Raw genomic sequence first — 23,183 nt, 5'->3', positions numbered from 1 at the left:
CTCAATTCCCTGCCTGCTATACTCACAATAACTGTGAAAGGACAGGACTACTTTTGTCTTCGTATCTATATGTGTCAAAGTTCTAGTGGCCTTGACATCCACAGGATGGTGGACTTTATTCCAGAATTGTGAGCAAAGTAACTCTTCTTCATTACCTTGATTTTGTCAATCTCTTATAACAGTGGCAGGAAAATAAACTAAGATATCTGTTACTCTATTATCCATTTAGAAAAATGCTTCACTCATATGTCTACATTGTTGTATCTGAAGGTTTAAGCATCTGCAGTTATATACTATGCCTATTCTTCCCTTCTGTAGAAGTAGCTGTGGTCATTTTCTCTATTCCTTTTGTTTGTTTGTTTGTTTGTTTTGTATTTTGAAACAGGGCTTCTTTCTGTACAACCCAGGCTGTCCTGGAACTCATTTTATAAACCACGCTGACCTTCAACTCACAGAAATATGTCTACCTCTGGCTCTGCCTCTGCCTCCTGAGTATTGGGTTTCAGGGTGCAGACCACAAAACCCTGGGTTCATTTTCTCTATTCTTATGTGCTGAGGGCCAGCCCTGGTGGGTCTTCTTTCTTCTTGGTTCCTTTTGAGGCAGCAGAGGGAAACAAGAAATAGCAGGGGTAAGGAGTGATCTTAGGAGATATTTAGAGTTGCTGCATAATAATAAAACGTTTATCTATCTTACATCTAAGTAACTTTGCTGCAGTAGCTGACCTGCCTGACTGAGTTCCTCTGAGACTAGAAGCTGCAGTCTCTGGCATTAGAACCTTAGCAGGGGATTAAGTAATGGATCAATTGCTAGAACATTTTCCTTCTTTTCCAGATGTCTCTTGCTTGTCAGGTTAGGGGAAAGTTTGGAGCAATAAACTTCTATTAATAAACTAGAAGAGTCACACTCACAGAAGAAAAAAACTTTTATACAAGCAAACATGGATTACACTCATATAAATTTATATACAGATTCATGCATACATATTCTTAAATCTCTATTCAAACCAGTTGAGTCCAGCTTTTACACGATCTCACAATTATATACTTACACACACACACACACACACACACACACACACACACACACACACACACATCCATACTTACATATGTATATGGAGTAAAAGTCCAAGCACCAGTGTAGAAAGAGCTCACTCATTCTGGAGGGAAAATGAGCTCCCGTCTTTATTGCATAGGGAAAGAAGAAGCTTCTACCTTTTTAATGCTAAATGAATTAAAACCAAGTCTGTAAGAAGGAAGTTTTGTTCTCTTTAGTAAGATTGAGCCTGCCTTGCTATTAAGAAAAGACCTGATCTGTCCCATGGTAAGGAGAAGCCTACATGCTCTCCCTTTATTCTGAATATTCATCTCTTAGTCTTTTAAGTTGCCTTATAGTTTCTAAGTTATTCCACTCTGCATTTTCCTTCTAGTCTTGCTTTCTCCTCCTGCTCTGATGTAACTGTCTTAGGGTTTTACTGCTGCAAACAGACACTATGACCAAGGCAACTCTTATAAGGATAACATTTAATTGTGGCTGGCTTACAGGTTAAGAGGTTCAGTCCATTATCATCAAGGCAGGAACATGGCAGCATCCACACAGTAATAGTGCAGGAGGAGCTGATAGTTCTACATCTTCATCTGTAGGCTGCTAGCAGAATATTGGCTTTTAGACCACATCCACAGTGACACACCTACTCCAATAGTGCCACTCTCTGGGCTGAGCATATACAAAGCATCACAGTAACAATGTTCCTACTCACAATGCCTTTTTTTCTAAGTTATTCTTGAGTTCACTTTTATTTAAAAATTTCTCTTCAGTTCTGTCTCCATTCTTTTTCTTCAGCACTTAAACATCTTGTGACTACAGGAACACATGGTAAAAAGTTAAGCACAAGGTTACACATAAATTCAAATCACAAATTGAACATGGAGTTTACAACAGAGAATGTTTACATGCATATCCATGAGGAATAATTATCTGACTAAACATTCACCACCTGTCACCAACTCTGCAGGTTCATGGAAAGTTAAAAACCATAATACTTGTGACAAAGGTATTAGTGAAGCTTTATTTAGATAAACCCAGTGAATATTTTATCTTCTGTTCTTGTAACTATAGTAAATCATTAGTTCCCTTTTTATGACCTTTGGTTAATGCTTTATAACCTCTTGGAATATGCTTTCTAAGGTTCAGATGCCTGCTTGCTGTCTCAATATTAATTAACTCCTGACACTTGAAAATTGACAGAGTTCTTAATGCAGTTTTGACATCAGAAAGAACATTAATAGCAAACCTATTATAAAAGAACATAATAATTACTAATATAATTTTAGGAATTCTTATAGGATCATCATTAAGGATTCAGAAATCGGCTATTTGTTTATATAGCATCACTACAAGACAGCACATTTTCATAGTTCTACAGAGATCTGCTCAAAAGTGTAGGCTAGTACCTAGGGATTGTTATATATGTTTAATAATAATAGGAAAACCATACTAATAGCAGGGATCGTGCCTAAAATGAAATTTCCTGGGCCTTGCTTGGGGGAGCAAATTCATAATAGATTTTAACCAAAGGTGAACCCATCTCAGGAGGTTCACCTGCTAAGTTTTAACTTCTCCTTCAAGGTTCCTGACACTTATGTAGTCCAGGATTTCTTGCCAAAGTCATGGTATCACCCATTGGAGTCTGGGTCTTGTCACCTCACTTACTGTAATCAAAATAATATCCCATGAACATGTTCCTAGGCTAACATAATCTACACAGGCCTTCACTGAAATTTCCTTCCTCAGGAAGTTCTATATGGTATGAAGTTGACAAAATGATCTGTCACACCAGATTTTAGTATAAATATATGGAGAACATGAAATACCACTTTCATAGTTATTTAAAAATGTACATATATCAAGAATACCTATTTCCTAAACATATAAAGTCCAGAAACTTTAAGGGACTGTTTTATTAAATTTATAAACAACAAATGTTTACAACAGTATACAAGTTATTGTAAGAAATACTGAAAGGGAAAGTTATCTAATTCATTTCAGTAAGCTTTTGCAGTCTTCATGCTTACCTGGACAAATTCAACAAGAGTCTGGGGCTAAGGTGATGGCTCAGGGCTTACAAGAACATGTCAAATGTCAACTATGCAGTGATCATTAGTTCAATTCTCCTATCTCACATTGGGCAGAACAAAACCTCTTGTTACTCCAAGTAATGGGTATCCAGGGCTTATGAACACATACTAACAGAGGTGCAACACATACATATTGTTGAAAGTAATAAATATCTAAAATAGATTACTTTATATGCAAAACTGTACATGAAAATGAACAAATTGAAGTTCTAAAGTACAAAACTGACTAATATAAACATTTTAGACATTCCAGGATTTCCATATCACAAAAATCTACTAGAGGAACACAGCATACAATTATTGTGTAGAAGAAACCTTGAAAAATGACCTTGTGATGCTTTATACATGTGTTATCAAAATGTAAGCAAACGAAACAGAAAGAAGAAGTTTCCTTAACTTGATTTGGGGTTTTATTTGTTCAGTATTTAAGAGACCAGGCAATAACGGCAGGAGAGGTATGGTGGTGGAGTGTGAGGAGGCTGATCGTGTTGCGTGCTCTGTCACTAAGTGCTAGAAGCCTAGAGTATAGTGTTCATACTCATGATGGAAATTCGTCATCAGAAACAACTTTCTGAAAACATTCTTATAGACACACCCAGATACTTATTTCAATAATGTTCATAACTTCAGTCAAGTTGACAATGGAAATGAGCCATTGCCAACATGAAGAAAACATAGAAAATATATTTAAATATTTATAGTGAAAATTTTTCTACATTTCAACAAACAAAATGAATAAATCAGCCAAGTAGATTACATAAAGAACATGGGAAAATAATTACCTGACATTTGTCTTCAAAGAATAAATGATTTTTAATAATATACAAATTTAGATTCACTAAAGACATTAAGATTTAATACAGATTAGTTCTTTTCAATAGGCGCATTTACCTTGGAATGTCTGCAGCTCTAAGAGGATCAAGCTATCTCCCTGCATTTGTTATTGTAATACTTACAAGGAAGTTCTCTCTTCCTGGGAAAATCAACTCTTCAGAAATGGAAATTGCAGAGATGAAGCTCACAGAGAAGGAAAGCCAGTGCACAGATGTGCACAGAAATCCTAAGTTCAAGAATGATGGAGAACTGAAAACGAAGCTGTAATGAGTTTTCTGCTGCCCTGTGTAAGGCCATGAACAGAATGCTAGAATTCAAAACACTTCACTTTTGAATCATGAGATAAACAACAGGAATGCTTAACTTTAAGAACCTCAACAATTAGTTTTACACTCATGATAAAAGTAGCATTTTCATGAGGCTGGTGTAGGGCTTAAGTTTTTCCCAGGATAGATTTCTATAGAGACCCCCACATTGAACATTAAAGCTTCCTTTATTTGCAAACAGCATTTTCTATTGTATCAAGGAAAGTATGTATTTCTAAGATATCTTTAAGTAGCTTTAAAGCCTAGTTCTTAAACACTATTTCATTCTGTTGAACTTATGTTTCGATGTGGGGGGTATTTAGAGAGACAAATATGCATTGTGGCTGTGCCACATCAGAAAAAAAAAAAACTATTCTTTCTATGCACAAGCTGTCTGCATACGTTTATATCTAGAAGTTATTAACCCTTATTTTTTATTTTAGTCATGATGCTTCCGAGATTAGACTTCTCTCTCATGTGCCATCTCCTGGTTTTAGTTCCATTTTTCTTTATTTATGTCACACATTTGATCATTTATCTTACAGTACTGACAAACCTGATCACATTATTAAAAAATTCACATTGCAAAGATTGTTGGACCTATTTTTTTTCCTAGCAATTCAAAGCTGGTCACGAAACCATTTCTTAAAAGCCTGTATTTGAGAAAGCTAGTCCTTTCAAAGGCCCTTTGTGGAAATTGAATTGTACCTCAGGGTTACAATGTTCGCCTAATACATGTGAGACCTTGAGTTAAGATCCAAGGTACAGTAAAATACTGATATAAAAAAAGGGTGGGTGTAGTATAATATGTCATTTAAAGGCTACCTTCTTATAGTTAGAGAAGATTTTTGGCCCAGGGTTCACTTTATTCATGTAACCTCAGAGCACATTGCAGAAGAAACTCATAGGACATAAGTAAGCTGCTGACTTCACATTGGCTGGGAAGTAAGAAGAAAGAGAAGGAAGGGTCCAAGGACCTAATATCTCTTCCAAGGGCTTATTATTATGGGCCCAAATTCCACCTCCCCCCAGGCTTCATGTTTTCATGCTTTCACCACTATTCAAAAGCATCTCGCTGAAGACTGAGATTTTAACACATGGGCTAAGGGGTGTAGGCCAAACCCAAAACCACAGCAAAGAGAAAGCAGACAACCTAACTGCAGAACTTTTTAGAATTATCTTCCAATTGTTGTGATTTACTGAATTATTTAGTGTATTACAAAAAGAAAAGTTTTATGGGGATGGAGAGATAAGTTAGGAGTTATGAGAATGTGCTGGCATTGCTCAGAATCTGAGTTTGGTTTCCATCACCCACATCAAGAATCTCACAATGACTTGTGATACTAGCTCTGGGTGATCTTCCCTTGTATTTCTACACACACACACACACACACACACACACACACACACACACACACACACACACACACACACACACACACACGGATACCAAAAGCATCAAAATAACAGGAATTAACAACCACTGGTCATTAATATCTCTTGATATCAATGGATTCAATTCCCCAATAAAGCACACAGGCTAACAAAATGGATGCAAAAAGAGGACTCATCATTTTGATGCATATAAGAAATATACCTTAGCAATAAAGATAGATATACCTCAGAGTAAAAGGCTGGGAGAAATTTTCCAAGCATATGGACACAAAACAAACTGGAGTAGCCATTCTAATATCTAATAAAATGGTCTTGCAACCAAAATCTATCAAAAGAGACAGGATAGGACACTTCATACTCATCAAAGGAAAACTGTACTAAGATTATATCTCAGTTCTGAACATCTATGTCCCAAATACAAGGGCAGCCACAATCATAAAAGAAACACTGTTAAAGATTAAATGATACATCAAACCCCACACATTTATAATGTGAGACTTCAACACTCCATTCTCACCAATTGACAGGTCACCCAGACAAAAATAAATATAGAAATAATGAAAATAACTTGCTAGGAATCAAATAAACTTAACAGATATCTACAGAACATTTCACCCAAACAAAAAATAATATATATTCTCACTACTTAATGAAACCTTTTCCAAAATTTTGACCATATAGTTGGTCTCAAAGCAAGCCTCCAGAGAGACAAGAAACTGAAATAAAACCTTGTATCTTATTAGACCACAATGGATTAAAGCTGGATTCTAACAACAGAAGCACCAGAAAGCCTACACACTCATGGAAACTGAATTACTCTCTACTCAATGATCTCTGGGTTAAGGAAGAAATAAAGAAATTAAAGACTTTCTAGAATTCAAAGAAAAAATCACAACATACCCAAATTTGTGAGACACAATGAAAACATTGCTAAGAGGAAAGGTCATTACACTAAATGCCTATATGAAGAAATTAGAAAGTTCTCATACCAACAATTTAAAAGAACACCTTTTTCTAGGAAAAGAAAAAAATAAGCAAACACAGGGACGAGGAGTAGAAGGCAGAAAGTGATCAAAATCAGAGCTGAAATTAATCAACTAGAAACAAAGAAAACAAGAATTAATGCCAACATTCTTCAAACTATTCCACAAAATAGAAGCAGAAGGAATACTACCTAATTTATACTATGAAGGCACATTTACTTTGATACCTAAACTACACAAAGACCCAACAAAGAGAACTTCAGACCACTTTCACTTATGAATAGTGTTGTAAAAATAGTAAAATTCTCAAAAAAAAAAAAAACGAATCTAAGAACACAACAAAAGCATCATTCAGCACAATCAAGTAGGCTTCACTCCATGGATGCAGGGATGGTTCAATATACAAAAATCTGTCAATGTAATCTACTATATAAACAAATTCAAAGAAAAAAGTCACACGAATATTTCATTAGATGCTGAAAAAGCCTTTGACAAAATCCAATATCCTTTAATGGTAAAAGTCCTGATGGAGACATCAGGAGTCCATGGCACATACATAAGCATAATAATAGCAATATTCAGCAAACAACAGCCAACATCAAATTAAATGTTGAGAAACTTGAAGCAATCCCACTAAAATCAGGAACAAGACAAGGCTGCACATTCTCTCTCTATCCGTTCAACTTAGTACTTGAAGGTCTACCAAGAGCAATAACACAAATAAAGGCGATCAAGGGGATACAAATTGGTAAGGAAGAAGTCAAGGTATCATTATTTGTGGATGATATGATAATATACTTATGGAACTCCAACAATCCTACAGGAGGACTCCTAAAGCCGATAAACAACTTCACCAAAGTGGCTGTATGTAAAATTAACACAGACAGGAGCCTAGCATGATTTCCCTCCCAGAGGCCCAACAAGCAGTTGAATGAGACAAATGGAGATTCTCACACTCATCCAAGTGGACAGAAGCCAGTAGCACCCCTGTGGTTGAATTAGGAAAAGGCTGGAAGAAGTTGTGGAGAAGGATGATTCCACAAGAAGACCAGCAATCTCAACTAACTTGGACCCCTGAGATTTCTGAGACACTGAGTCACCAACCAGGCAGCATACAATAGCTAGTACGAGGCCACCAAGCTATATACAGCACAAGACTGCCTAGTCTGGCCTCAGAGAGAGAAGATGCACCTAACTCTCGAGAGACTTGAGGCCCCAGGGAGTGGGGAGGCCTGCTGGGTGGGGGCTGAGGTAAGGATATCCTCTTGGAGATGGGGGGTAGAGGAAGAATGAGATGAGGAACTGCCAGAGGGTGGGCTGGGAGGGGGATAAGGACTGTAAAAAAGAGAATCATTGAGTCAGGGTTACTGGGAATTTATCATCCTGGCAGTACAGAGACAAGTGGCTAGTTGGTGCCAAGATGAACGCTAGCAAAAAATGGAGGGGTTTGATGTTGTTGTCTAAGTTATCACATTCACCCCTTGCTCTAGATCACATGAATCAAATAATTTATTCACATTTGTGTAGGGCTAATGATTTTTTAAATTATGTTATTATTATGTTACAATTATGTTAATGTATGTATGTATGTATGTATGCATGCATGTATGCATGTATCTGTGTATGTCTGAATTTATCTATTTGTAATATTGGAGGGTCCTGAAGGCCAGCATGGGCTCTGGTATATTAACAGACACTATAAACAAACATTTGTTTCTTTTGACAGTGATAGGGAAATAGTTTCTTTGGTATAGGGTAACTAGTTTCTTTTGAACCTCACTCTCCAGCCTTTGTTAACAATAAGAGATGACAAACTCTCTTTTATAATTGCTTTTCAGCTGAAATGAGGATGTGGTTGTCATGGTCCAGGAAGGCTGAAATGTTACTCAAAGGCCAGAAGGGGACAGAGGACATCTACATTCCTTCTTAGGTTCTGTTTAACCATATGGAAGTATTGAAGTACAGGCTGCTTTGGAGTTATCTGGAATGCTGTTCCAAAGCAGAAGCCCAAGTTGCTATGAAAGCTTTCCAGAAACATGTGGTTTATATCAGCAGCTTTCAGAAAGCCCAGGTTGCTAGTTTGGAAAACTGAGGCCAAGGCTGGTATTTCTGAATAGTTTCCCGTGTTTAGTTGATTGGAAATCTGCTAGAGGCAGACATAGACTGTAGACAGAAGACGAAGTTGAAGAGATTATGAGAATATCATTACCTGTGGTGTATATTTGAAACTACCTAAACATTAAAAATCCTCCCCCACAGCCTATCCCCCCACCAAAAAAGCCCAGAGCCAGGTGGTTTTAGTGCAGAATTCTACCAGAGTTTCAAAGAAGAGCTAATACCAATACTCCTCAAACTACTCCACAAAACAGAAACAGAAGAAACACTCCCTAATTCATTTTATGAGGCTAAGTGCCACACCAGCTCCAGTGGAGTCTATCTGACATGAAACAATCGTGGTCAGCAGGTCACAGATATGTGTTCCTTGGAACTTGGTCTTCTGGAGACACTTGGCCACTTCCTCCTGGACTTTCTCCCTAGCTGATTCGAATAGGTACGAATGAGAGTTACATATTTGCCCTTTTGTTTCTTTCTCTACTAACAGGAACATTGAGACCTGATTTGGTCTTTATGGACTATGCCTCTTTTGAAAGCACTAGCAAAAATTAAGTAGAATCAGAATGAAACTCTAAGAGATGTGATCAGTGACTTACAACAGGAAGAATTAAGGTGCTAGTTATTAGAGGGGAAGTCTTGTCAATTACAAAAAATCCAAACATTTAGGAATTCCTATCAAGTAGTTACATGGAAGAGAACATTATTTAATTAGAGGAAGGTGGTGGGCCCCTCCTTTAGGTAAAAACAACATGTAGATACAGGACTACTGCAGAGCCATTACCCTACACAGAAGAAGGGGATAGCTGGGTTAATATTGATGGAGAGTACTATATTATTCTTTAAATTTTATAGAACGCTTGGCTAGATCATGTCCCCGTGCTTGCCTATTATCAAAAGGAACTATCCTATCTTTAAAAAGACAATTACATGAATTTTGGCTAAGAGAGAGTAAAAGACGAAAGATTCCTTACAGCTGGCAGTCCTGTTGTTATCTGAGAGATGATATTTAGAGATTGAGGTAAATGAGGCTTTTGATCACCATCTGGCACCAGTCTGATTCTCAGGAAAATTTACCTCCTGTTTCACTTTCTGAACTCATGTAAACTGTTAAACTTTTTCTTGGTTATTGTTTGAGTGTACCCTGGTAAGGGGTCAAAAAATTAGCTCCTGTTCAAGCATTGTATATAACCACAAAGCAGATTTCAGTAAAATTGCAGCAGATTCAAACCTCCCTGAGTGTGTTGTGTCTGTCTGTCATTACGCCGAACCTGTGCCTTCCTGAGTACCAGAGCCCTGCTTCTCCCGAGGTGTCCTCTGTCTGAGTGGTCCGTGGCAGCTAAGTTACACTGAAGACCTAAACAAACATGAAGACCTAAACTATAAAGAGTACTTTGGACCAATTCACTTATGAATTGATGCAAAAGTACTCAATAAAATTCTCACAAACAAAATGCAAAAACACATCCAAACCATTATTCACCATGATCAAGCAGGCTTTATACCAGGAATGCAGGAATGTTTCAGTATATGATCATCAATCAGTGTAATCTACTATATAAATAAACTCAAAGAAAAAATTCAAATGATCATCTCATTAGATTCTGAAAAAGCCTTAGGCAAAATATAACACCCCTTCATGTTCAAAACCTTGGAGAGATCAATGATTCAAGTCACATCCCTAAACATAATAAAAGCAATATACAGCAACCCACTAACCAACATCAAATTACATGGTGAGAAATTTGAAGAAATCCCACTAAAATCATGGCGAAGACAAGGTTGTCGACTCTCACCATATCTATTCAATACAGTACTTGAAGTTCTAGCTAGAGCAATAAGACAACAAAAGGAGATCAAGTGGATAAAACATAGAAAGGAAAAAGTCAAGGTATCAATATTTGTAGATAACATGATAGTATACATAATTCTACCGGAGAATTCCTACAGCTGATAAACAACTTTAGCAAAGTGAATGCATACAAAATTCATTCAAAAAATCAGTAGCTCTCCTTTATACAAATAACAAATGGACTGAGAATGAAATTAGGGAAATAATACCCTTCATAATAGCCACAAAAATTATAAATTACCGGTCTCCATCTGTGCCTTGGAGCTAAGGCTGTCCTACAGCCCTCTGTACCCAAATCCTGCCCGTAGAGAGCTGGTCTCCCAGGAGTGCTCTCACTCCTAAGCCCACAGCTGAGACCCTACTTTAACTCCAATAACTGTCCAAAGAGTGACCTGCCAGGAGCTCACAGGGGACAGGAAGTATGAAGCAGCCTGGGACAGGATATTTCCAGTTTCCATCTGTGCCCAAGGCTAAGGGTGTCCCACAGTCCTCTCTATACCCAAATCCCATCTGAAGAGACTTGGTCTTGCAAGAGTTCTCTCACCCCTAAGATCACAGGCTCATAGGAGAGAAAGGCTCCATTCAGAGACAGCAAGACCAACTAACACCAGAGATAACCAGATGGCCAGCAAGTCCTGGATACCCCAACACACAGGAAAAGCAAGATTTAGATTTAAAATCACATCTCAGGATGATGATAGAGGACTTTAAGAAGGACATAGATAACTCCCCTAAAAAAATACAGGACAACACAGGTAAATAGGTAGAAACCCTTGAAAAGGAAACACAAACAGGTGAAGAAATTGAACAAAATCATCAGGATCTCAAAAAGGAAATAGAAACAAAAAGAAATCACAAATAGAGACAATCTTGAAGATAGAAAATCTAGGAAAGAGATCAGGACTCACAGATGCAAGCATCACCAACAGAATACAAGAGATAGAAGAGAGGGGCAAAAGATACCATAGAAATCATTGACACAAGAGTCAAAGAAAATGCAAAAATGCAAAAAGCAGCCCCAGTTGCAGCAGTTTCCTCTGAATGTGCATCCTGATCCAGCTTCACAAACTAAACTTCCCTAGTCTCAGGCAGTACCACAGACCCTGGACATTGAATGACCCAGCCTGCCCTTCCCAAAATTACCCATATTGCAGTTTCTTTAGTTCCCTAATAATGATGTCCCCAGTATCAGCAGGAAGCATCCAGAGAAAAGGCGCTTACTTGCCTAACACACAACTCAATAATAAAACAGAAAGTGGAAATGAAGGGACTCTAGCAAGCCCAAGCTTTGCAAAACCCAAGCCTGAACATGGCAAATGCTTGTCTTTTTACCACTTTTGGTTGCCCTTGCTGACAATGTTTTATTCTGAAACCTAGGTCACAAGGTCTGTTCTCTTAATTGGCCACTTGACTCATTCCTGAAGAAAACACCAATCACAGTTATTTGCCTAATATGTCCGATCAGGATTTACCAACTCACCCTAGCACAGATTCCCCTCCCCCAACCCTCTTCTTAAAAACCCAATCCTGCAGAAATACCTTCTCTTGCTCTCTTGCTTGTTCTTGTTTGCTGCTGCTGCCATTAAAGCCATCATTTCCCCCTCCACCTTACCTCTCTTCTAAAGATGAAGGAGAAGGCATACATTGAGCATGCTCAGCAAATTGTGTCCTGAAACAGCCATTGTGAAAAGCAACAGTGAACATTCATTGGTGTGTGCTCACAATGGTGAGGTACACAGGGCTGTCTCTACCCATATATATTCCAGGACCTAAGTAAGGCCTGCAGCATTTTACCAGAAGTAGCGACTAGAATCTCCCAAACATCTGGACCCATGGATGTTCTCTTTTTGTTACTATTTGCTCAGAAGTATTGGAATCAAGGTGGCACCAAGCATGAGATCTGTTGAATAATTTATTTCAGTATTCTGTGCTTGGAACCTTGTCATAATATTTTAGAATGCAAGAATATGTTATTATTTTTGGTTGTGAGCCTCACCTTTAATGACTGAGCCATCTCTTGATCCATTCTTATCGCCGTGTACAAAGCTTAAGTCCAAGTGGATCAAGGACCTCCACATTAAACCAGATAGCACTCAAACTAAAGAAGAAAAAGTGGGGAAGAGTCTTGAACACATGGGCACTGGGGAAAATTTCCTGAACAAAACACCAATGGCTCATGCTCTAAGATCAAGAATCAACAAATGGGACTTCATAAATCTACAAAGCTTTTGTAAAGCAAAAGACACTGTCATTAGGACAAAATGGCAACCAACAGATTGGGAAAAGGTCTTTACCAATCCTACATCTGATAGAGGGCTAATATCCAAAATATACAAAGAACTCAAGAAGTTAGACTCCATAGAGCCAAATGACCCTATTAAAAAATGGGGTACAGAGCTAAATAAAACATTCTCAGCTGAGGATTACCCAATGACCAAAAAGCACCTAAAGAAAATTTCAATATCCTTAGTCATCAGGGAAATGCAAATCAAAGCAACCTTGATATTCCACCTCACACCAGTCAGAATGGCTAAGATAAAAAACTCAGGTGACAGCAGATGCTGGCGAGGATATGGAGAAAGAGGAACATTCCTCTATTGTTCGTGGGATTGCAAATTACAACCACTCTGGAAATCAGTCTGGAGGTTCCTCAGAAAACTGGACATTGCACTACCTGAGGACCCAGCTATACCTCTCCTGGGCATATACCCAAAAGATGCTCCAACATACAACAAAGACACGTGCTCCACTATGTTCATAGCAGCCTTATTTATGATGGCCAGAAGCTAGAAAGAACCCAGATACCCTTCAACAGAGGAATAAATTAAAAAATCCATTCAAACAAAACCATATATACTTGAGACCTCTCATTCTGGGCATGAACCCCAGGGTCCCTGCACACTAGGTTCCCTCAACCACTGAATGTTAGCCCTAGCCCTTAGCATCAATTTTGTTCCAGACACTGATCAAGGGCTGAAGACATAGCTTACGAGCAGACTGTTTGCTTTATATGCATATGGGCCTAGGTTTGATCCTCACTCACACACACACACACACACACACACACACACACACACACACACACACACACACTCTCTCTCTTCACATTGAAGAGTCAGTTGGACAATGTAGGAGGAAGTTTTGGTGGAATGGAAGCACATGGGGAGAGATTATTAACGATATGTGGGTCCAGCATGATGCTGCATAACTTGACATCTTCCGTTGTTGCTTACAGATCTTCAACATTAACATTGTCCTGATGTTAAACTATGACTCACATTGGGAAACTGAACAAAGTACTTGGACACTATTAGACATGGGAAAGAACACACATGATATGCACTCACTGATCAGTGGATATTAGCCCACAAGCTGGGAACACCCAAGATACAATTCACAGACCACATGACACTCAAGAAGAAGTGGATGCTTCAGTCCTTCCTAGAAGGGGGAACAAAATACTCAGAGGAGGAAATATGGAGGCAAAGTGTGGAGCAGGGACTGAAGGAAAGGCCATCCAGAGACTGCCCCACCTGGGGATCCATCCCATATACAGATATCAAACACAGACAATATTGCTTATTGTGCATGCTGACAGGAGCCTGATATAGCTGTCTCCTGAGAGGCTCTCCCAGAGCCTGACAAATACAGAGGCGATGCTCATAGCCAATGATTGATTGGGCTGAGATTGGAGTCCCCAATAGAGGAGTTAGAAAAAGGACTGAAGGAGGTGAAGGGGTTTGCAACCCTTAGGAAGAACAACAATACCAACTAATCAGAACCCCTCCCCCCACTTCACAGAACTCCCAGGGACTAAACCACCAACCAAATAGTACACGTGGAGGGACCCATGGCTCCAGCCACATATGTAGCAGAGGATGGCCTTGTTGGGCATCAATGGAGGAGAGCCCCTTGGTCCTGTGAGGGCTCAATGCCCTCATAGAAGCTGGGGGAGTGGGAATGGGATAGGGGTTTGCCAGAGGGGAAACTGAGAAAGGGGATAACATTAGAAATGTAAATAAAGAACATATCCAATAAAAGAAAAGAAAAAAGGAAGAAATGGTGCTTCTGGCCTCCTGAAGATCTATCCTTAGTGTGTTCTGAGGTTTAGTGATAACTTTGATACCCATTCACCTATATTAATGGATCAATTCATCCGTCTAATTATTGAAAGTTATCTTGAGTGACTGTGATATAAAAGCCACTTTAACCAGGTCTATTATACCCTCAATATTTCTCACTGTGTAATTCCCTTTGCTGACAGGATCTCACCTGTAAAAAGGCCTTGTCCTAGTGAGATACAACATACTTGGACAAAAATTTGAACCCTAATAAACACTTATAAAGTAATAACTTGAGCAGCCTCTAACACTGTTTCATTGGCAGCCACAAACAGACCAACATGCTAAACTTGATGCTTGATATAGACCACCAAATTACAGGATACCAGCTATCCACAATCCTTCATTATTTTCAGAGTTAAAATCTCCATTTGAGTCTCAGGGAGCCCTTTTATACATTCTTTCTTTTGTTTTTAGAGATTTATTCATTTTTATTCATTTATGTGTGCATTTTATCAAAATGTATGTCTGTGCACCATGCACATGCAGTTCCTATGGTGGCCTAAAAAGGACATTGGGTCCTCTGCAACTGGAGTTACAGAGCAGTATTGGCCACCATGTGGGTGCTGGGTAACAAACCCACGTCCTGTTCATGAGCAGCCAGGGTTCTTAACTGCTGAGGTGTCACTTCAGCCCTAGGACAGCATCCCTCAGTGCCATCTGTGGTCATCAAGGACCAGAGTCACTGAGGTTCTCAGAGTACTCACCAGAGTGTGCTTGGGATTCTACTGTAAGGGCCTGATAGGGGGCATGGATGCGGACCTTGTTTGTATGTTTTCTGGAACAGGCTCTCACTTTTGAGTTTTAAAATGGTCTCTTCCCTATTATCTCCTTTGGGAATTCAGAACTTTTTTTTTGAGAAGTCTAAACTTCTTATTTTATTTAGTGTCCATTATCGCATTCCTGAGCTTTCAAGAGTTATTGCAGAAGCATGCTAGCTTTACCAGGGCTAAATGTTAAACTGATTGATACTTTAAGCAGTCGTGGGGACAAAGGAACATATAAAAGCGGTTTGTAATGCGAGGTGAGAACACATCCTTTCCAATGCTAAGTATATTTGACGAAAGCTAACTTTATAATTCAACACTTCCAGAGGGCCTGTTTGGAAAACTGTTTTGCTTGGAAGTATTCCATGTCTTTTGAAACAGGTATTCGGTCACTAGAAATGCTGACATTTTCCATATCAGGGGGCTCTCAACAGCATTTTAAATTCAAAACAAACAAAAAATATGTTTGGGTTTCAATTGGCCTTGCCCTCTTAAACAATTCTTACTTTTGAGTTATCTAAACAACTCAGTACATACTCACACCAAACAAACATGCATACTGGAGGGTTAGTCCCCAGAACCCATGTAAAAACAGGACAGATGTGGTAGCAGAGAGTCCCTGGAGACAGATCGCACTGTCAAACTGACTAGCTAGACTAGTGGTGGGGTTCACTTGAGAGAATCTGCCTCAATAAAGAAAGTGCAGAATGATAAAGAAGATTCCTAACATCAATAGGCATCCACATGTACAAGTACATGACAGACAGGTATGTTCCCACACAGGTGATCACACACACACACACACACACACACACACACACACACACACACAAACACAGACAGGTATGCTTCCACACAGGTGATCACACACACACACACATACACACACACACACACGTGTTCACACCCTCACACTCACATGCACAAGCACACACTTTATTCACTTTTCATGTCTTTACCAATAAATAATTTCACATAGATTTCTGTAAGGTTGTGTTGTATTGATGTAGTTGTTTAATGTCCTCAATTATTCAGCTTCTCATATGCATCGTGCAACTCAACCTGTGGTTTTCTCTGTAATTCTTAAATAAATTACTTGATTCTTCTTTTCTCCATCCATTAATAGTTGACTTTACCGTTAATGTTTTAGCTTTTTACTTACTGGACTTATACATAGGTTTTTTTTTTTTTTTGCATCTTTCTTTTTATTTTTTTTCTTTTTTTCGGAGCTGGGGACCGAACCCAGGGCCTTGTGCTTGCTAGGCAAGTGCTCTACCACTGAGCTAAATCCCCAACCCCATAGGTTTTTTTTTTTTTTTTGATGGTTTGTTTGTTTGTTTAAATTCAGTGCATCAATGTTAAAATGAAGTTGTCAATTTATAGTTTGAGGTGAACATCTATAGTCACTTTTTCCTCCTCCTTTTCAGTCAACTAAGTGCTTCTTGCACACTTCTCATGTTCTTGATTAACTTCTCTGCTAAGCACCTCTTACTCACATTGTCAAACTCAAAAGTCAACTGGATTCACACATCTCTCACTCCTGCTTTAATTTCTGTTTTTAATCTTCATCATAGTGAGTATAGTTGATTTTATTTATTCTCCTTGGGCAGTCCATGATGACTTGATCACCTTGAGTTCTGAAGGTCACTCATTTCCTTTAGCAAGAGAATGATGACTATACACATGTTCTCTTACATCCCTTTACGTCAAAATTTCTTCTGCTTCCCCTTATTGTTTCTGTAAATTATTATTTATTTTATTTGTATAGGTATTTTGTCTGCATTTATATCTGTGTGCCATGTGTGTATAGTGACCTCAGAGGCCAGAAGAGGGTGTTGGGTTCCCTAGAACCACCTCATAGCAAGGTGGTTATGAGAGGGTGGGCTGGGAATTGAACGTGTGTCTTCTGCGAGCACAGCTATTCTTTTAATCACTGAGCCAACCATTTGACTTTAGCTATCCCTTCTCTAACAGAGCCCATTACCCCTTCTTATACAAGGACTATGCATGGGAACATATGCATATATATATATATATATATATATATAATTTTACTAAGATGCGAAAGAATTAAACAGGAAACTATCCATGTGTGTTCCCAGAGACATTGTTTTATAGCTGGGGGACACTATAAGAATCTCTATGTTTCCAATAAATGAAAGGACAGTGTTGTATTGAAACCAATATAGCTAATATTCTGGAAAAAAGCAAATTGAAAAGCACAATGAAAAACAAACCAGAAAAAAAATCAAGATTTTTTTCCTTTGCTATAATCGAGTGAACACAGAAGCAAGCAGGCAAAGGACAAAGTGCACAGAGGAGATGAGCAGGATGAAACAAATTCAAGAGAACTGTGTACTACAGAGCTTACAGCTACCTGGTAAGACTTAGGTCAAACAAGTGTCTCAAGTGTGGAAAACTGGCTCCTCCTGCAACCATCTCCTCTTTCTCTAGATACGTTTGTTGCAGGAAGTGACATTGATGCCACTGTTAAAGACAGAACTCATGTTTTGAATTTCCTGTTCTGCTTCTCAATCTACACTTAGAATATATCTAAAAGCACGAGCTGGCTCTATTGCTGGTGAGGGGTTTGTCTGGTTTTGCATGGTAAAATCGCACGAATGAGTAACGGATAAATTTTCCCATAGGGACACATTCCACGTACCTTAAAGGTAGGAAACAAATGTGTGCCTGCATATGTCAGGCTTAACAGGTGGAATTCAGTACTGTCTCCTATGATTTCTGATTGAAAGAAGTGGACCAAGGTAAAATAATTTGCTAGAAATCAAACAAGTCATTATAGATTCTCCGTGTTCTTCCTTTGATTGGAATTGGCTGAAATGATTCCAGCTGGAAGTCATCCAGTAGGCTGTCTCTCTTCGTTAGAGGTAATTTGAGGGATCTGGAAATAGGTGTGTTTCATAAGACTTGTTGCTGTGGTTTTATTTTACCACCACCAGCAAGAGGACCACTTCCTGTGGTTTCTTCATGAGTGTACTTCTCGCTAGGCTAAGGTAAAGCAAACCCTTTGTTTCCTTAATTCAGAGCAGGTGGAATGAGCAGCATGCATTTTCTGATAATACAAAATGTGTGGATACTGAGAGTGAGTGAGTGTGGTTACTCACTTTGAACAAAGTTGTATCCTCCTGTGTTTGAGATATTTCTAAGGACCACCAAAAGGGTGTCTCCTCTCTGGGGTTTCTGCTCAATGAATATAGAGTGTTAATGCAGCAAGGTAGTTACTGTTTTAGAGATCTGCTTTGCAGTATGCTCACCTACTTTCTTAGCAATTCTGTCCTGTATTCTTAAAAAGTTTGTGAGCAGACATCCCATCATATATCTTTAAAATAAAACCAATGAAAGTGGTTAGCAGTTGTGGTGAATTTTGCCTAAGAATGGTTGTGGTGTGCTCCCACCCCTCATGTGGATGCTAAAGAGGGGGAGATATCACACTTTTTCACTCTGCTTTATTAAAAGTACAGTGTGCTGTTTTCATGAGCATTGATGATTGACGTGGATTTATCTGTATGCTCTGTGATCCTGGGAGCAGACGAAATTGTTTAAACAACTCTCTGCTAACAAAGTGACACGTGGATCACTGTGTGCACATTTCTCATTTAGGTTCAATGTAACATGATTCGAAAACACAGGTTTTGCTGAATCAATGAAACAGATATTGTTTTTCCTTGTTTTCATCTTTAAAGTGCATCCGAAAGATATGTTTTCCGTGTAAAAGGTTGTCTGTCACATTAGAGAAAATTTATTAACATTTAATCCGTTTCCAAGTTCCTGGCTTTCTGTGCTTTATTCACAGTCAAGAGACTTGTTTGTAAAACTTCTCTAACACACCAAAAGTGTTTTGAAAGGGATCTTAAAGATGGTGGTTAAAATTACCCCGATGATTACTTAGTGCATAGTGTACATGGAAAGAACTATCCAGTGATCTTCTGAGGGGTGATTTCAGTTTCTTTTGGAAAAAATGAAGACTAGATATTTAGAATGGTTTTATTTTAGTCCACTAAAGAAAGTGAAGACACGTTTTAAATGGGAGTGACTTCTCTCTTTCTGATGGGCAGGGTGTGTAAGTGTTCCATTTTTGAGGAGAAAGGTATCTTGGCAGTTAAGTGCCAAGGATTACCTCAAAGTCATACTGCACAGTAAACATTGCAAATGGATTTATTAGGGCTTTTATACCCCATTTTGTGTTTACTATAATTACAAACACAGCGTACAGGACAGGGCATGAGTAAGTTATCACTAGACCAGTTTATGCTGAAATGGGGCATCAAAGTCCTTGGGACAAATTTTACTTTCATAAGCAATAGATAATTGGAGCTTCTCTGAATTTGGATTCATTTCTAGGGACTGGTAAAACTGTAGTAGCAACTACTTAAAAGTTTGGTTAGAAATCTTTTTGATTGGTTATTGAAGAAATCTAGACAAGAAGTTTATTGGTAGGGTATGACTGCCAATTAAGAAAGGAGGAAGTGGGGTTAAGAAGAGAAATTTCCAAATACATATTGGACTTGTAAGACTCTAAGTGAGTCTTAACTACCAGGAGAGCTCCCAAGTGAGACATAAGAATGGAGTTCAGTGCAAATGCAAGAGGTTTGTTTTCAGGTGAGTGACTAGAAGGCAACCCTGAATGGCTATAACAAGCAGTTTTTCTACTTTTTAGGGATACAGGTTACACCAGCAAGGTTACAGTTAAAACTTATTGGCTAAGCATATTGATCTTTGAATCTATTGATTAGCAAGCATGGGCAGAGTGTGAATGCATTCGAATTCTATCTGGGACCAGAGGGTCAGGTGACTATCAGTCAGTACATTCTGTGGGTTTTTCAGAATATCCCTGTTCCTCCCAGCTGTGGGTGGAGAATGGAAGTAAGCCTAGGCTTGACCAGAGGCAGGAAACTGGAAACTGGAAACTGGTCTAGCCTTTCCCCAAAGTAGGTGGGTGTAAGACTGACGAAAGCCCCTAGGGTCCTTCAGACTATCAATGATCCACTGGTCAGAGGCACAGAGGAGCTGTTTCTGAAATGTTTTTGGAATTCTGTCTGGAGTTGTCAGATCTTGTCTTACTATATCATATTGGTTATGATAGGAGCAACATTCCTCCCTGAAGAAGAAACAAAGGCTACCTACCTCTACTCTAAATCTAATCTCCACTGGCTTTGTAGTACGACAGATACCAGTGAGTCTATTTTACTGTAGTGTAAGAATGGTCTGAGCCACCCATTGGAGATCCCAGATTTACTTTTATGAAATCTGATGGTAATGAGAGGTGAGGTGAGCAAGTCTAGTAGTCCAGTGAGTGAGGCTATAAATTATGGTCATGAGTTTGACTCAGAAAATTAGTTACTTTTGTTTGCCTGCTATAATTGTTATATCTCTGTAGCTTCTGGCTCTTCTGAAAACCTAGACCTAGCTGTGGAAGCTTCTAGCCTCTGTAAAATCTAATGCAGGCCTAGATGTTTTCTGCCTTTGAGACTTGCTTTCTGTGCTCTTACTGGCTGCTTCAACCCAACTGTTTTGGCTCAAAACACTTGTGTAAGCTGACTAATTCGGTGCGACTTTTCTGTCTCTTTGACACTCCTGAGTGTCTCTGCTTGGCCTCAAACTAACATAGGCAATCTGTTCTAATCTTCTGTCTCTTTCTCATATTCTGGTTCTTTTCCTCTTTCCTGTGACTAGATTTTTCTCTCTTCAACCTGTCTTTGTAAACGTCTCCCTATAAAACTGCCTCTTTCCCTCTCTGTACTGCTCTCTTAAGTAGCATTTCCTTCCTCTTTCTTCTGGTTGGGCATATCCTATTCTGTCAAATCTTTCTCTGATTCATAACTTTGTCTGCTACTCTACTGTATATCACTTTCAAACCTGGGCACTTTCTTCTACAAAGTAACTACCTTCATTGTTTCAGACTAGAGGTGTATACTAAGGTTCTGTCTGTATTCCAGCTAGAGGGATTAAAGGTGTGTGCTAAGGGCTGAGCTACAACATAGCTAGAAACAGTTGGCTTTTTTTTTTTTAGTAAATAACACAATGTTGGCATTCACAGTATGATCAAATAACCTTCAAAATTTGGAGTGACTCAACCAGCACTCTCCAAAGTGACCAGGCAGAGTGTTTATTCAGTAGTTGATATGCAACTAGAATGGCCCAGATTGTTCTGTAATATTTTCAGGACAAATGTGGGTAACCAATTTAAATTTGTGGCCACATTTAAGAGTTTTTTTATTTTCTCAGAAAAAAATGGGGAGTTGCAGGGGTCTTAATTGACTTTTGACAGCCTGATATAGAGGAATTTCCAGATGTTTTTATGACAGATAGTTGGTGAGAGACAGAGGTCTCTTGGATATTACACATCCATATGTAATATCTACCCAAGACAGGTATAGATAGGAAGAAACAGAAGAGAGGAGAGAGCAAGTTTAGTTATCAAATCAGCAACTTATTCAAATCAGTTTGAATTGGTGAATTGTACACGTGGCTGAAAGGTGAATATGGCATCCTCTATTACTACTACCTGGAGAGACCTTAGAAAGGAAGTAATGCTTGAAGACTCTTGTATGTTAGAAGAGAGAACAGTTGATGAGGAGAGAAGGCAACAACAGGTGACTCAAAGGTTAACTTCTTTGATTCACATATAAGACACTCAGTTACGGGGTTGGGGATTTAGCTCAGTGATAGAGCACTTGCCTAGGAAGTGCAAGACCCTAGGTTCGGTCCCCAGCCCTGAAAAAAAAAAAAAACCAAAAAAAAAAAAAAAAAAACCAAGACACTCAAGTTACAGACAATGGTACATCCTTATATATGAATGCATGAAGGTATAGTTTTAATAACTTATTAAACAAGCATTGTTTTTAAATTCTATCTTTCATATAGAATTCAGTGACCGAAAAGCCCAGAGATAAATTTTGTACTCTGGACATTACAACAGCCATAGCAAGTGGATGCTGGCAGCTGGCAGCACCAGCAGAGAAAGCAAAACAAAATGAAAAAACACAGAACATAGAAAGCTCACACACTAAAAGAAGACCAGTCAGAAACAAAACATGTAGTGGCTACCATCATTCATATATTCAACTAACCATTCATTCAACCTGATTGATTTTCATCTTATGTGAGTCACATCTCTAGTGACTCACAGAAATGAAAGTTTTACAGCTATAAGAAGAAAGATACCCTGGCAGTTGAAAGCCAAGGAGTACCATAAAGTTTCAATGTACAACAAACCTCACATAAGAGATTTATTGGGAAGGATGAACCCAGGAGGGTGGTTTCTTGTGCTCAGGAGAGAGGTAACAGAAAACTGAGCAGAAGACAGGGTTTCTAATAGAATTTCTTTGGGGTGGAGCATTCAGGGTGGGAATTGGTGGGATTGCAAGTTGAGCTTGGAATTATTATTCTGTAGGATGGGGGTGGGGTCCAGGTCTTAGGACAGTTAGACTATTCAGATGGTAGGACCTTATGTTTGGAGATTCCTGGTGGAAGGGCCTGGTCACTCTCATGTTTCAAGGGACTTATAGGCTGACTCTACCCAGCTCAGGCATGGGCAAGGAGAAACAGAAGAAAGAGAAGGCTAGTGCAAAATTGTACTATGGATTATAAAAATAGAGGCAGGTGAGGGAAGTTGAGAATTTGATGTTTCTTCTATATGTGGTGTAGATTTAAAT

The 23,183-nt window shown here is 38.8% G+C and overlaps 1 protein-coding gene across 8 annotated transcripts in view; it reads left to right on the top strand.

Moving 5' to 3' along the window:
- Positions 1 to 4,863, top strand: part of LOC116904522 (solute carrier organic anion transporter family member 1A3) — a 39,363-nt gene extending 34,500 nt beyond the window's left edge. For 6 of the 8 annotated variants that reach the window (XM_032907311.1, XM_032907308.1, XM_032907306.1 and 3 more), the window contains one exon: positions 4,020 to 4,239. In XM_032907311.1, coding sequence (XP_032763202.1) covers positions 4,020 to 4,239 — 220 coding nt within the window. Of the gene's footprint in view, positions 1 to 4,019 lie in introns of all 8 variants that reach the window. The other 2 variants (XM_032907304.1, XM_032907312.1) reach the window with 2 other exon arrangements.
- The last annotated feature ends 18,320 nt before the right edge of the window (positions 4,864 to 23,183 follow it).

This window comes from Rattus rattus, chromosome 6 (assembly GCF_011064425.1).
Source record: "Rattus rattus isolate New Zealand chromosome 6, Rrattus_CSIRO_v1, whole genome shotgun sequence".
NCBI lineage: Eukaryota > Metazoa > Chordata > Mammalia > Rodentia > Muridae > Rattus > Rattus rattus.
The sequence above is the reverse complement of the archived record's forward strand: the minus strand, read 5'-3'. Positions and strand labels throughout refer to the sequence as shown.